Source organism: Oreochromis niloticus, unplaced genomic scaffold (assembly GCF_001858045.2).
Source record: "Oreochromis niloticus isolate F11D_XX unplaced genomic scaffold, O_niloticus_UMD_NMBU tig00002657_pilon, whole genome shotgun sequence".
In the NCBI taxonomy this organism is placed as follows: Eukaryota; Metazoa; Chordata; class Actinopteri; order Cichliformes; family Cichlidae; genus Oreochromis; species Oreochromis niloticus.
The window spans coordinates 1-14,188 of NW_020327691.1; the positions used below are offsets into that span (position 1 = coordinate 1).

Genomic DNA, 14,188 nt, shown 5'->3' on the forward strand with positions numbered 1-14,188 from the left:
TTCATTTTACTTTAAAAATAACTTTATTTAAAAATAACAATTTCTGCCTCAGTTTTACCATATCTAAATTATCAAAAACTCCAAAAGTCATAAAATGATCCTAGAACCCATTTCAAATTACCCCTTAAATTCCCCCTTTATATTTGGACATACCAGATGTGTCCAATAAATAAAAACTCAAAATGCATCACCCGGGCTTAGTAAATTAAAACAATAAGGTTAGCCATATCATCTCTCCAAACTCCTCAGCAATCCTCCTCTCCGGTAGATCTGCTCCAGCCCTGTAAACCTGTGTTTAAGGAATAAAGTCAATTTAATCATTATGTCAAATCTTCTCAAACTCCTTGCTCCATGCAAACGTCTGGATCCTTGGAATTTCCTGGAAACAAAACCTGTACTTTACATTTCATACTCAACTCTCCCCCTTTATGATCCAATCTGTGTTGTAACAAGAACTAAACTTAAAACAGAACAGTCATCAATCATGTGTTTCTTCAGTTAATGGTAACATGAGTTATATCAAAAATGTTTCCCTTTTAGCATTTAGCATTTTATAATGTAATAACATAATCCAACCCCAGTAAATAAAACAAAAATTCTCTCCAAGCAAACATCAGCATCCCCAGAATTAAGTCTTCCACTCCTCCTGTTTGTCAACATTTTATTCATCCCCACCTTGGTCCAGTCACACACTCACTCACATGCATTCACACATCATATTTCCAATATTCGAGACTCCCGCACGAATAATCAGATTCTCCACATCAGCAAAATGAGATCATTCATTTGTTTTATTTTGTTTTCTCTTTTTTAGAAAATAGTTCTTTATGGTTTTGTCTGGATTGGCTCGCTACAATCCTTTTAGACAGAGACTCACAGCCAATCAGGTCCCCACAGGTAGCCTTCCTCAGCCAGTTATAATCTGGAAAGCCCACCTTACATTTGTTTTCCCAAGAATTTTGTCAGCGCTGTTAGTTCACTCTCTTCCAGGCCTGCTTCAGAACAAAAATGAGAAAAAGAAAACTGATTATTAGCTCATCAAAACACAAAACAGAATCACCTGTCAGGTTTTTTTTTTGTTTTTTTTTCTAAGTGCACTGTTACAAAACCAATGGGCCCCCTTAGACATGTCCATGTTTATTAGAACTCCCTCTATTAAAATGAAAACAACAACCTCAAAAATCTTAATCTTAAATTTCACCCATTCAATGCACTGAAAACCTTGTCAAAAGCTGCACCGTTTTACACACAACAATGTCTCAGGCTCAGACTCAGCCTAAGATATAAACCCATTACAACAACGTATCATCACTAAATTATAAATTTCCTGTCCAACTCTGCACCTCTGAACTGTCTACTTTGCTTCCTTTCCTCAAGGCCTCAATCACACACCCACAGCAAGCCCCTCTGTCGTCACTCACTCGAGCTAATTTGCATACTGAGTCACATCTCAACATCAGGTTTTAAGTGCCTTTTATTAACCCATTCACACCATTATATCAATCATGAACTTAGCAATCTGATTTAATTGCATATGTTTGTGTTCTTAGCCAGGTTTTAATCACTATCTATGCATTAATCTTCATGAGCTTATCTCTGTAAGGTTAGTGCATTTTCTGTTTGTATATGTGATTTTTATAAATGTTTCTTTGTGATCTTTGTGATCTTGTAAATGTTTCTTTTGCAGTGTTTCAGACTCCTTTTGACAGGGTGTGTTTTCTCTCTTTGGCTCATCACTGGTCATTGTTAATGACATTTCCCCTCCGCCTGTGCCCAGCGGTTTTACCCTTGAAGTCCCGTCTCCTCCAGTGACTCCAAGCTCACTTGGGGACTTAGCGAGCAGTCGTGACTGTGCCTGCCTTAGGTTGTCCCAGGGTTTCGAGGTGGGATCTTACCCGTCATGGGCTATCCAGCCTTCCATGCTCACCTGATACGGGGGCCAACTGGGCAAGGGTGTTATCAGGTCTAGGGGACACACTGGTTCTGGAAATTAAAGGAGTGTAAACTGCTTTCTTTAATTCATGTGTGTATTAAACTTTCCAACAATAATTTCACATGTAACAGTTTGTGTACGTGCGTTTTCAATTCATTAATGTAATTGTTAGTTCATGTATTTATTTCTCTCGGTCTGTCTCTTTTCTAAAACCTGTAATTAATATAATTTTATTACTTTTTCTTAAAACATGAATTCGCTTCATCTTCTTAGAATTTAACTCGTCTGTCTATTTCTCTGGGAGCTCCCCTGACATCATCAGTCACACACACACACCTTCCTGTCACACACACAGCAGCACAGTATTTTCTGTTTCTCTTTCCTGTTTCTACAGATTAATCAAACACTTGTTTTTTCATATTTACAGTCTACAAACCCTCTTTAGTTTTATTAGGTCTTGGTCTAAAAACAATACACCCTCTTCTCACACACACACTTTTAAATATACTAAGTTTTTGCATTTGTCAGTTTTTGTGACATCATTCACACAATACTTTCATAATCGTCTCACACACACTGCCTTTTCTCTCAAACTTCCACTTTTTCACTCATTCTACTATAAACCTCCCTAGTGTTATTATTACTTATTTACTATTTGGTACAAATCACACAGAGTCACTCAAATCAAATACTGACAGCATTCACACAGTTAAAATCACTCAAAATACGCTTTCCTAAGAGTATTTTACAGGCATGCTTTTCAAACTCAGAAGGAGCAAATGAAATAAGAACAATTGAAACCTCTAATCATTCTCACAGCACACGCATAACTGGAAAAATAAAACACCACAGCCTTTATTTCTGAAAACAAGTTGCTATTGAAAGTAATATTTTAGTCTTCTGTATATACAGTGCACTCATATATATATATATATATATATATATATATATAATATATATATATATATATATATATATCTCTCAAAACTCAGTCAATTACTATACATCCACTACAGCAACTCAGAACTTTATTTATTTATTTATGTCCTCTAATAAACACAAATGGCGTCTTAAACACACGCATTCGACTTTCTATGCAGCATTATTTGTGAAACCAACTGGTTTAACCCGTTCACAGCTTGCTAATTCGCATTTTATTGCTTACTAGGACATTCTAGTCTCTAATTCCTCTGTTTTCATGTTACAGCGTCTGTCACCAGCTCACTAGCTGTATTCAGACCTCCCGTTTGACACACACAAACACACACTCCTCCTAAAAACCCACAAAAACTATCCCTAAAAACACACACAAAAACCCTTAAGAAACTTCATTCATTTAACTTCATTCATTTATTTATTATTATTTTAAACCCTTAAGATGTTGTGCTGTGTTTCCTCTGTGCCCGCTGCAACCTATATTAACATAAAGCCAAATGTAAACAAGTCTGTCAAATCTAACTACTTATATATTATCGGACTAAAAGAAAAACCACTTACAATCTTCTAAAGTCCTCCTCTGCCCAACAAAAGTCAAATGACTTACACCTATATGTATCACTCAAAGTCAACCACAATACCTGAGAAACACCAAATGTAACTGTATATATTATCTCAAACTGAAACAAAACCCATCTAAAAATCCTAAAACATCTTACTTGAACACACCAAAAGAGACATCACTTACAGACATATTTATTAATGAAATTATTTCAAAGTCAATTTCAGTTTTCAGACCCCAAATAACGGTCATAAGTATCAACAGTTTATGTATCCTATCTCAAAACCCAGCAAAAAAGTCATACAGTCATGGCAAGAAATAAAAACTTTACTTACAATATTGTAATAAACAAAACCAGCGTCTTAAATACAGGCATTCAGCAATGTGTAACAGTCTCTATAAACTTCCTAAAACTCTATGGACCTCGCAGCTGCCTTATTTGCATTTTCACACACACACACAGAGTCTAAAAATAATACCAGCCTGACTCACAGACTCCTCTCACACACAAGTCTCTTTTATATTACACAGACGTCTTATAATTACAACTGCAGAGATTATCAGGCCTATTAACACCTAGACGATTTCGACAAATTTAAGTTAACCCTCCAAGGGATAAACTCCAAGTTTTTTATTGTCAATTACCCAGTATCAGGTCCAACCTGTCTCTGGTCTAATCTCTAAAATCCCAACTCAGTTTAAAAGCGTCCAACGCCCAAGCTCCAAGCTTTGCTACCCAAAAAAGCGCAAATACCATTCCAAACGGTCAAGTGATCCAATCACTAGTTATTCTGGAGTGCCCCAAGTTCCACAGTGACCAACTGACTATCCCTCGTAGAGGACGAAGGCACGGGTCCGTACCCTTGGCAAGCGTTACCTCTGGACAATGCGCTTCTAAGCAGTCCAACTGCCATTCTAGAATAATTTATAATACTTTGAAACAACAATCAACACTCAGAACAAGTGTATGACCGACGCAGGTCCAACCTTATAACCAATCGGGACTCTAACCCACAAAATGACCAATTACCTATTATACTAAATTCACTTAGCAGTCCAACTGCTTTAAATTCACTTAGCAGTCCAACTGCTTTTTATTTAATCAGTACTGTCACTTAACGTTTCATTATCATTACTTCAATTTCAATTCTCATGAGATTTTCACCAAAATCAAAACAGACATTTACCAGTAATTTCAGTGAGTAAACTTTTAATTTTGTAATATCTAATCTGGCACAGTTTGGAAATAATTCAACAGGTAGTGCCTTACCTTTGAATAAGCCGGCTTATGTCCACTCACTTCGACCACTGACTCATGTCTGCCCGTTCGAGCGCCTCGGACCCTCTCGGTCTCAATCTCCAACTTTCTCCCCCCTCAACCACCGGCCAATGCACCAAATGTTACGGGTCCGAAATTGAGGACGAGAGTAAAACAATGATGGTCCACAAGAGGTCGGTCAAACAATTGATTTTAATGAATACACGCAGCGTGGGGAGACGTACACTGGAAAACATCAGTTGTAAATCCCCCCCCAAAAATACACTCCAGATTGCTTTTATAACATCAGGGTATTATAACGCCCCCTCTTGCGTTTACAAGAACATAATTTGCATCTTAAGAACATTCTTTGCCTCTTCTACAGACAATGATCATTTTGAAGAGATAAATGCAGAGACAGGAGTTCCCCTTTCTGGCATCCTTTTCCAAACATGGTGATGAGGTCCCCATGGACTTGTCCTCCTTCCGTCACCTGTTGTCAAGTAGACTAGTGCAATATGTTGCTGAATACACTGAGGCCTTTGCTCAGCTACTGTTTTACTGTAACAATATACTCAGCATATAAGCTTTTAAGATTATAGATTTAACTCAACGATTTAAAGTGGTTATAACTGCACCTGTAATAAACCTGTTAATATGTGATTATGATAACACCTGTAATACAAATTATAACATAATGCCAGCAACCTCAATAAATGCTTGGATGAAATGATAATTAATGCAATGATAAAGATGATGGTTATGAACAGTAACCGTAAAATACTTCCTGTAATTCTACAACTGCTACAGGGCACTGCACTGCTCTGCTACAGGACACTGCACTGCTCTGCTACAGGGCACTGCACTGCTACAGGGCACGGCACTGCACTGCACTGCTAAAGTGCACTGCCACAGGGGCCACAGTAGACAACGCCCTGTCTCCTCCAAGTTTCAGCTGTGACTTAGGGATTGAAAGCAGCAGTGGCTCAGCTGACCGGAGGGAACCAGTGGGAACATAAGGCTTCAACAAATCGGACAAATAAATGAGTGCCAAACCATTTAAAGATTTAAAAACCAATAAAAGAACTTTAAAACGGATCCTAAATTCGATTGGAAGCCAATGTAGAGAGGCCAAAACCAGAGTGATGTGGTCGAATTTCCTTCTACCAGTTAAAAATCGAGCCGCAGCATTTTGCACTAATTGTAAGCGTGACAAAGTGCCCAGCCCACCCCCTATTAAAATGGAATTAAAATAATCCAGGTGTGAAGTAATAAAAGCATGAATTACAGTTTCTAAGTTACGTTTGGAGAGAAAGGGCTTGACCTTCGATAGATGTCTGAGGTGGTAGAATGCTGATTTTACCACCCCATTCACATGGTCATCAAAGGTAAGTGCAGAATCGATCTTTACTACAAGATTTGTGATCTAACTCTTCAAATTAGGGGTCAGAACAGCGAAATCAACATCTGGAGGGTCGGAAAATCGATTTGGGCCAAATAAAATTGCTTTCATTTTACGATCGTTAAAATTTTAAAATGTTTGTCATCCATTACTTAACATCACTAAGACAGTCAAGGAGAGGTTGAATTGGGAAGGTATCTGCACGACTAAAAGGGGAATAAAGCTGGCAGTCATCAGCATATAAATGAAATGACACTTTGTGTTTTCGGAAAAGCGCGCCAAGAGGGAGAAGATAGCGAAAATAAAAGTGGCCCAAGAATAGATCCCTGCGGCACATCCCAATGCAGAGGGGCCACAGAGGATGAAGACCCCAACATAATGCGAAAACTCCTGTTAGACAAATATGATTTAAACCACAACAGTGCCAATGTCAAGTATCGCTGTGTAGCAGGCAGGAGTTGGACCCAAAATGCAGGCTCTCAGACATCAGGGTTGAACACAAAAATCACAGCTTTATTGTTGGCGTGGTAGGACACAAATAACAATACAAAACTAAACTGGGAAAACTAAAGCACAAGGAGACAGGGGAGAAAAATCACACAGCTCTGAGGGACGACGCAACACTGACACAGAAACACAAGGCTTAAATACACTGGGGAGTAATGAGGGAATGAGACAGGAGAGCACAGCTGGGGGAAATCAGAACTGACGAGACAAGGAAGCAAAGTAGGATACACTCACATGAGACACAGACCTTCAAAATAAAACAGGAAGTATAACACTGAGATGCGAACTTGACACGGTGGAGACAGAGCAACTAAGAAACACAGAGACATAAGCATAAGGCAGAGAAGTCTAAGAACCAAAAGACTAGAGATGATAAATATTACATAGAGGGAAATCCTAAGCATGGAACACAAGAAACTAGACTCAAGGGAGTAACAAAAGACCAATAATGAGAACATAATTCACAATACAGAGCGACAAAAAACACAGGAAACTCAAAACATTTCTGTCTGGAGCCCCCCCCTTAAGGGCTGGCTCCAGACAGAACAAACGAAAACAGAAAACAACCCGACCAGGGCGAGCCAAGACAGAGGGCTCGGAACAAAACAGGAGCACCAAGAGATCAAAAATGAAAAATCCACAAGAAACATTGGAGTTTGGGTCACAGTTTGAAAACCGTTCAGGAGACCGACCCGGAGGACAGCAACAAAGGGGTCTAAAGCAGTTCAGTTCAGGGGGTCGACCCGGGGAATGGCACAGATGACAGAGCTGGTCCGGAGGCTGGCCGCGCGGAAGGCAGCGGCGGAAACTGAGCAGGTCCGGAGGTCGCCCATGACGGCGATGATGCCCAGCAAGTGGCCTGGAAGGCGGCCGGCGATGTTGAGGCGCTGGGGGCGACGGCGTGGAAGCCACAGGCGGAGGCGCTAGAGGCGACGCGTGGAAGCCGTAGATGGTGGCACTGCTGGCTGGATAGATCCCTTGGACCCTCCGGTGGAGACCGAAGGCTGACGAGGTCCCTAGGACCCTCCGGCAGAAACGAAGAAGTGCTGGCCGGGCTCTCCAGAACCCCCAGCAGAAACAGGCTGCTGAACGGGCCCCTCAGACCCTCCAGCAGAGACAAGGACATGCTGGCCTGGCTCTCCAGAACCCCCAGCGGATGAGGCAGGTGGCGGCGTGGGAGCTGCAGAGTGCTGGATGGGCTCACCTGAGCTTCCAGCAGGAGCTTATGCGGGGCAAGAGGGTATTGGGACCCCTGGCTGAATGTGTAGCTGTCCAGGGCACGGCACTGCTACAGGGCACGGCACTGCTACAGGGCACGGCACTGCTACAGGGCACGGCGCTAATAATCCAGGTGCAAACGGAGATGCTGATGACAGACCTAATGGCTGAGCTACAAGTAGCGGCGCCGAAGGCTGAGCTACGGGCTGCAAAAGAGGTTGTGAAGATGGTTGTGGTGAAAGTGGAGCTGGTAGCTGAGTAGATGATAGAGCTAAGGGCGACTGAGCAGCAGAATGAGCTGAAGGCGACTGAGCTGCTACGAGGAACTGAATAGGCAAATGAGCGATGGACTGAACAGGTAAGTGAGCTATGGATTGCATAAGTGGCCGAACTAAAGGTTGAGCTGAACACTGATTAGCAGACTGGGCTAATGGCAATATAGGAGGCTGAATAGCAGGCTGAGTTAATGGCTGAAGTGATAGCTGAGGTGAAAATGGAGCTAGTGGCGGAGTAGATGACTGAGCTGCGGGAAACACTAGAGACTGAGCTTCAGGCTGGTGAAGCGAGATCGATCAACTGCAGACCAGACAACAAACGACGGAGGCACCAGACGAATGCGATCAAACGATGAGTTTATTAACACAGGAGAGGCAACATCTGCATATGTCTTCCTCTGACAAAAATTCATCAAAAAACTGGTTTTATACCATAGAACATTAACGCCCACACATACACGTCAATACAAGTCAAAAATACATTGTTGGCAGACATGAGCGCATCTTATACATTTTAATAACTATAAACAGTCATATAACTTCTCTTTTCTATAACACCTGCCTTTTAAGGTAATAAACTTCAAGCTTCGGGATCGTTAAAAGCTAATAATTGACCCTCGTCACCAATCACTAAGTGGACTGAATTGGCGCAGGTCTCAAAACGAGAGCAGAAGACACTTGGGCCCTTCGCTCAGGCCTGCCACTAAATTAATAAGTGTATTGTAAGCATGCATGCAATTAACCTGCTATGTTCTCATCTTCCCTCAACATGTATCACCTGGACACTCTCACCAGTGAAGCTTAAAACCCTCTTGGATGGAACATCAACTCTAAACAAGCACAGTTATGCATTGTGTATAAAATGAACTCAACCTGTGAATAGAAAGGTCAATGTAATGACAAACATATTCAATGCATTATGAACCCCATAAGAAATATTACTGATAAAATAATACTGTAGAACATGTTATTAATGCATTTATCATAAGGCAGATTATATGGTTACAGTAAAAGAATCTCTGAATCCCAACATTCCCTTTTTTGACATTCCAACAAGTAATGTCACCACACTTCATGTTGTATCACTCCCTGCCCCACTCTATGGGTTCTAAGTTCATCTGGTAGATGCCCTCAACCCAGCCAGGGTTAGCAACCCTCGCCATTACTCTTACCAACAATCCTCTGACACAAGGAATGATACAACACCCCACAATGACCAGTATCCCCAAAAATACACCCAAGGAGCATATCACTGACATCGCCACACCTTTCCATCGTCCGAACACGGATGTCATCCAGGACTCCAGCGGGTTTTCGATACCTGAGTGCTCATGCATAGTTTTAGACAAAGTTTTCAGGCCCTCCAGAGCTCGGGTTACTGAGCCATCTGGGGCAGTATTATTGGGAATAAAGGTGCAGCACATGTCTCCGAACATGGCACATACACCTCCCCTCTCTGCCAGCAACATGTCAAGGGCCATTCGATTCTGTACGCCCATCAGCGAACTTGGACCCAATTGTTCTGCGAACCCCACCATGGCGTCTCTGGTTAGGTTAGAGAGTCTCAGCAGATTGTAATGAACATAGTTAATGCGATCAACATTCTTATTAGGCGTTATCCAAATTAATATACTCTCAAATCCTGCAGCTACCTGATTTACCAGCTTGTACTCATTAGGAACTCCCCTGGGCACTCCTATGGAGTCTATCCAGGTCGGCGAGTTCAAACAAGGATCATAAGCATGTGTACCCTGGGTCCCTCTTTTAGCCAAAATATGTCTCTTACGTCTCGCAGCTAAAGTACGTGTGTTGTGTTGTGGAATAGCCTTTACCTGATTCCCAATAAGCATGAGCGGAGCTCCCAATCGCACCATTGCACATGTCCCTACGCTTCCCATAGGAACACGAGCCAACAGAGTGTTCTCCCCACAGTAATAATAGAGCCCACTTCTTGCCCATGTTCCAATTACCGTGTTTGGGTCGCTTACATTATTGGTGGTTCGTCCCTGGAGTGTGACAGCACACCAAGTTGGGTCGATCTCTCCCACCTTGTACTTTTCATTATCTGTAGAGAACTTAAAACATGTATAGTTATCTTGTTTTGGCATAAATGGTCCCACTGTCGTCTGCTTTGAAACGGGAGGGAAAAGCCTGGACAACAAAGTACAGTTGCCAGTGGTCACTGCACTTCTGGTTAACTGTAACATACACTCATAGCCCCACTTATCTTCTAAATGCAATGGGGCGGGCTCTGTAAACAAACGTGGCCTAGCTGACGCACAGGCAACACAGTCAGATACATGTTGTTCTCTAGCATTTTGAGCCACCCAATCAAGCCAGAGGTTACTGTCCTTGAAACCGGTGGCCCGCTCAATCAAATCCTGCGGCTTCAATCTAGTGTAATCTAATGTCACAAGTAATCTCTCTTTTGGTTCCTGTTCCTTTTGAGCGACTGTCCCTGAGGTTATTGTTTGGTCAGCTAAAGTGATAATTGGTTCAACTAAGTTTACCCTAATTACCCCTGATGGATCTGTCCCTATCACATCCACCCCAATTACCAAATAAAACATACCTCCCGGGATCCCAGATTTTGGGAGCGTATCCCACGGTCCTAGGGAAAGAGTGACAGGGTTCTGCGAAACAGAATAATCCCTTTGAATGGCTATCCCTTTCAATCCCTGCGGCACATCTGGCTGCCATCCTACTCCTGTCCAACCTACCACGTCTTGCCAAGCACACCACTGATCTGTTACATAGGTGTAAACGTGTTTCCCCCACGAGGGGCCCCAAACAGCCTTACGGAAGCATATCATGGGATGATTGCAAACCCATACATCACATGCTCTCCAGCTACTACTAGCTCCTGTACACTTAATAACGTCACACAAATCAAACGTGAAAGAGCTGGTAGAGCCTTTAACATAATTCAACTCTATGCCATTATTCATGCTGAGACACTCATCACCTTTACCTGACACCTCGCGCTTTTGTCTTTTTACCGATCCCGTTTTGGGAACTACAGTCTCAGGAAGTGCTGTGCTGGACTGGCCTCCGTGTTCAGACGAGTGGTTCGGAGTGCCCTGCAAAATATAAACAATAAACAACACAGCCATCGTTAATATCACAGTATACAATAGACATGTGGTTGTAAGAAACATTTTAATCAGTTTTTTCTCATTACGTGTCTCTGACTCGTGTGTCTGCATCATGTTAGGTAAACTTTGTGTTCTGGACTGAAACTCCCCTGCTTCTGGAGTTCTCAACTGGTCACTGCTCCTTTCTTCTGACGTGGTGACCTTCTCAGCTGCTGCTCTTCTCTCTTCGGCCTCCCAGGTAGACTACTGGTTGGCCCGTTGCACAGGTGAGAGGATTTATTTTGCCTCTGCTCGTTATCGTTGACACCTGTGTTGGGTGTAGAGGAGTTTTCCTCTAGCAAGCTCTCATGTGCTGGCACACACTGCGACCAATGATACCAGGTATCGCCTTTCCCTTTCAGTTGAACTGCTGTAGTTGTCCTGGCAACGACCTCATAAGGACCCGTCCAGCGTGGCTCCTTCCACTTGCGTTTGATAACCTTCAGCCAGACCGCCTTCGCCTCTGGGGTCACCTGGTCCGCCACATGCAGTCCAGAAGTAACCTGTTTTGTGAAACTGGAGAAAAGACACTTCAATTCATCCCAATATTCTGCATGAGACCTGTTACCTCTTGTGGTGTGTTCCGCCGGGACGTCTGTCCAAGGTGCTGGAAATGGCCTTCCCGTCTGCAACTCATGCGGAGTGAATCCTGTTGACTTATTAACAGAACATCTTATAGTCATTAAAGCAATTGGTAAAGCTGAAACCCAGTTTAACCCCGTCGCTGTGCAGATTTTAGATAACTTGTTTTTCAAATTCAGGTTCATTCTTTCTACCTTCCCTTGAGACTGAGGATGGTAGACAGTCCCAAACCTGTGTTTTACTCCCAAGATCTTCTCTACTTCCTCCAGGTCTCGATTTTTAAAGTGGGTTCCATTATCTGATCTAATGCGCCTTGGAAACCCATGCCTGGGGATATAATGATTGATTAAGCACTTAATCACGCTTTTGGTGTCCTCCTTTCGGGTGGGCCACGCTTCTGGCCACCCTGTCAAAGCATCTACACACACTAACAGATATCTGACTCCCCCTGGGCCCACATCAATCATATCAGTATAATCAATCACAATTTCTTCTCCTGGCCTTTCTGGCAGGAGAAACTTACCTGGTTCTGGTTTTACCACTGGTTTTGGATTGTGAGCTCCACAAATTAAACATGTTTGGGCTTTTTCCTTTATCATAGCTGTTAGTCCTGGGTGCCACCAGTGACACAAATTTCTCTCCATCTGTGCCACTCCCATATGGCCAAGCCCATGTGCCTCAGTTATCTTCTGTCTGGCCAGTTTGTCAGTTAAGACTGGTCGTCCATCAACTCCTCTCCAAAGACCACCCTCTTTTCGGGCTCCTTTGCTCTGCCACACCTCTTTCTCCTCCAGAGAAGCCTCCTCTTGGGCCTGTCTGGCCTCCTCCAACATATTGATGCCTGCCTCCTCTTCAGCAATTACCTGCACCATTTGCTGTCGTCCTTTATAGCCTGCTGCTTCCTTTGCGGCTTCATCCGCTTTCTGATTTCCTCTTGCAACCATGGTATTTGCCTGAGAGTGTCCTTTACATTTGATAATGCTCACCTCACTTGGGTCGTGCAGGGCCCTCTCCAGTTCCTCCATTTCCTTCCTGTGGCAAATAGGAGCATTTGTTGCTGTTTGGAAGCCTGCTCTCTTCCACTGCTGGAGTTCCACATGGGCTGCTCCAAAAGCATAGGCTGAATCAGTATAAATGTTCACTCTTTTGTCTTTGGCCAATCTCAAGGCCCTACTCAGTGCAATGACTTCTGCTCTCTGAGCAGACTGTTGTCCCTCAATTCTCCCTGCTTCTTTTACCTCAAATTCAGTTCCTTGTTTGCAGACTATAGCATAGCCTGCTTTCAGTCCCTCTTCATCCCGATGGCAGCAGCCATCTGTGAACCAATCCTCAGCTCCAGGAATAGGTTCTGCTTTTAAGTCTTCCCTGACTTTCCCTTCAAGTTCTGCTTTCTTAGTACAATCATGAGGTTCCCCTGCTCCCATTAAATCTGCCATATTAATTCCTTCATGTGTAAATGTCAGATTTGGAGCATCTAGAACTTTACTCAACCTCTGTTGTGCTAATGAGGTCATGGTGAACGCCTGCGAGTTCACATATGCCACCACACTATGTGTAGTCAGAACTTTTAGTGGGTGTTGTCTCACCACATGTGCTGTTTTCTGTATTATTTTGGCAACCCCTGCTGCATGCTGTGTGCATGTAGGATGCCTTGCTTCTGTTGGGCTCAATCTTATGCTGACATACATAAGTACCTGTCTTCCTCCCTCTTTTTTCTGAAACAACACACCATTTATTATTCCAAGTGTTTCAGAAATATCCAAGTAAAATGGCTCATCATAATTAGGTGTGGCCAAATCTGAGGCCCTTGACAAGTCTTGTTTCAATGAAATGAACGCGGCTTCAGTGTCGAGCGTCCATGGCAATTCAGCCTTAAGGTTTCGAACCCCCACCTGTTTAATCAGATCCCGTAAGGGAACCGTCCTTCCTGCATAGTTTGGAATAAACTGTCTGCTGTAGCCTGTCAGGCCAAGAAAAGAAAGAAGTTCTTTCACCGTTCTTGGTTTTGGGTGTGTCAAAATTTGGTCTCTGTGTGCATTCATTAGTCCCAATGATTTATGGGCTATTACACGGCCCAGAAATGTGACTTCTGGTCGAACCAACCGTAGTTTCTCTTTACTTACTTTGAAGCCGCATTCAGACAGTCTTTTGAGCACTGTGAGTGATGCTGCCGTACAAGCCGCCGCTGAAGTAGCCGCGATAAGTAGGTCATCTACATACTGTATTAATGTACACCCTTCAGGCAACTGACAGGGTGACAGGGCTTCTTTAAGCACCTGATTGAAAATGCCTGGGGACAGGGCAAAGCCTTGTGGCAAGCGTGTGTATCTAAACTGACGACCTCTGTATGTGAAAGAGAAAATGTCTGAGTGAATGATGTA

The 14,188-nt window shown here is 43.0% G+C and overlaps 1 protein-coding gene across 1 annotated transcript; it reads right to left on the minus strand.

The window, feature by feature from the left end:
• Nucleotides 1–11,612: 11,612 nt before the first annotated feature.
• Nucleotides 11,613–13,882, minus strand: LOC112845058 (uncharacterized). Its single transcript, XM_025904606.1, has 2 exons — nt 12,541–13,882; nt 11,613–11,644 (listed from the first exon to the last, which is right to left on the minus strand). The coding sequence occupies exons 1-2, from the start codon at nt 13,847–13,849 to the stop codon at nt 11,619–11,621; spliced, it is 1,335 nt and encodes a 444-aa protein (XP_025760391.1). The 5' UTR covers nt 13,850–13,882; the 3' UTR covers nt 11,613–11,618.
• Between the last annotated feature and the right edge of the window lie 306 nt (nt 13,883–14,188).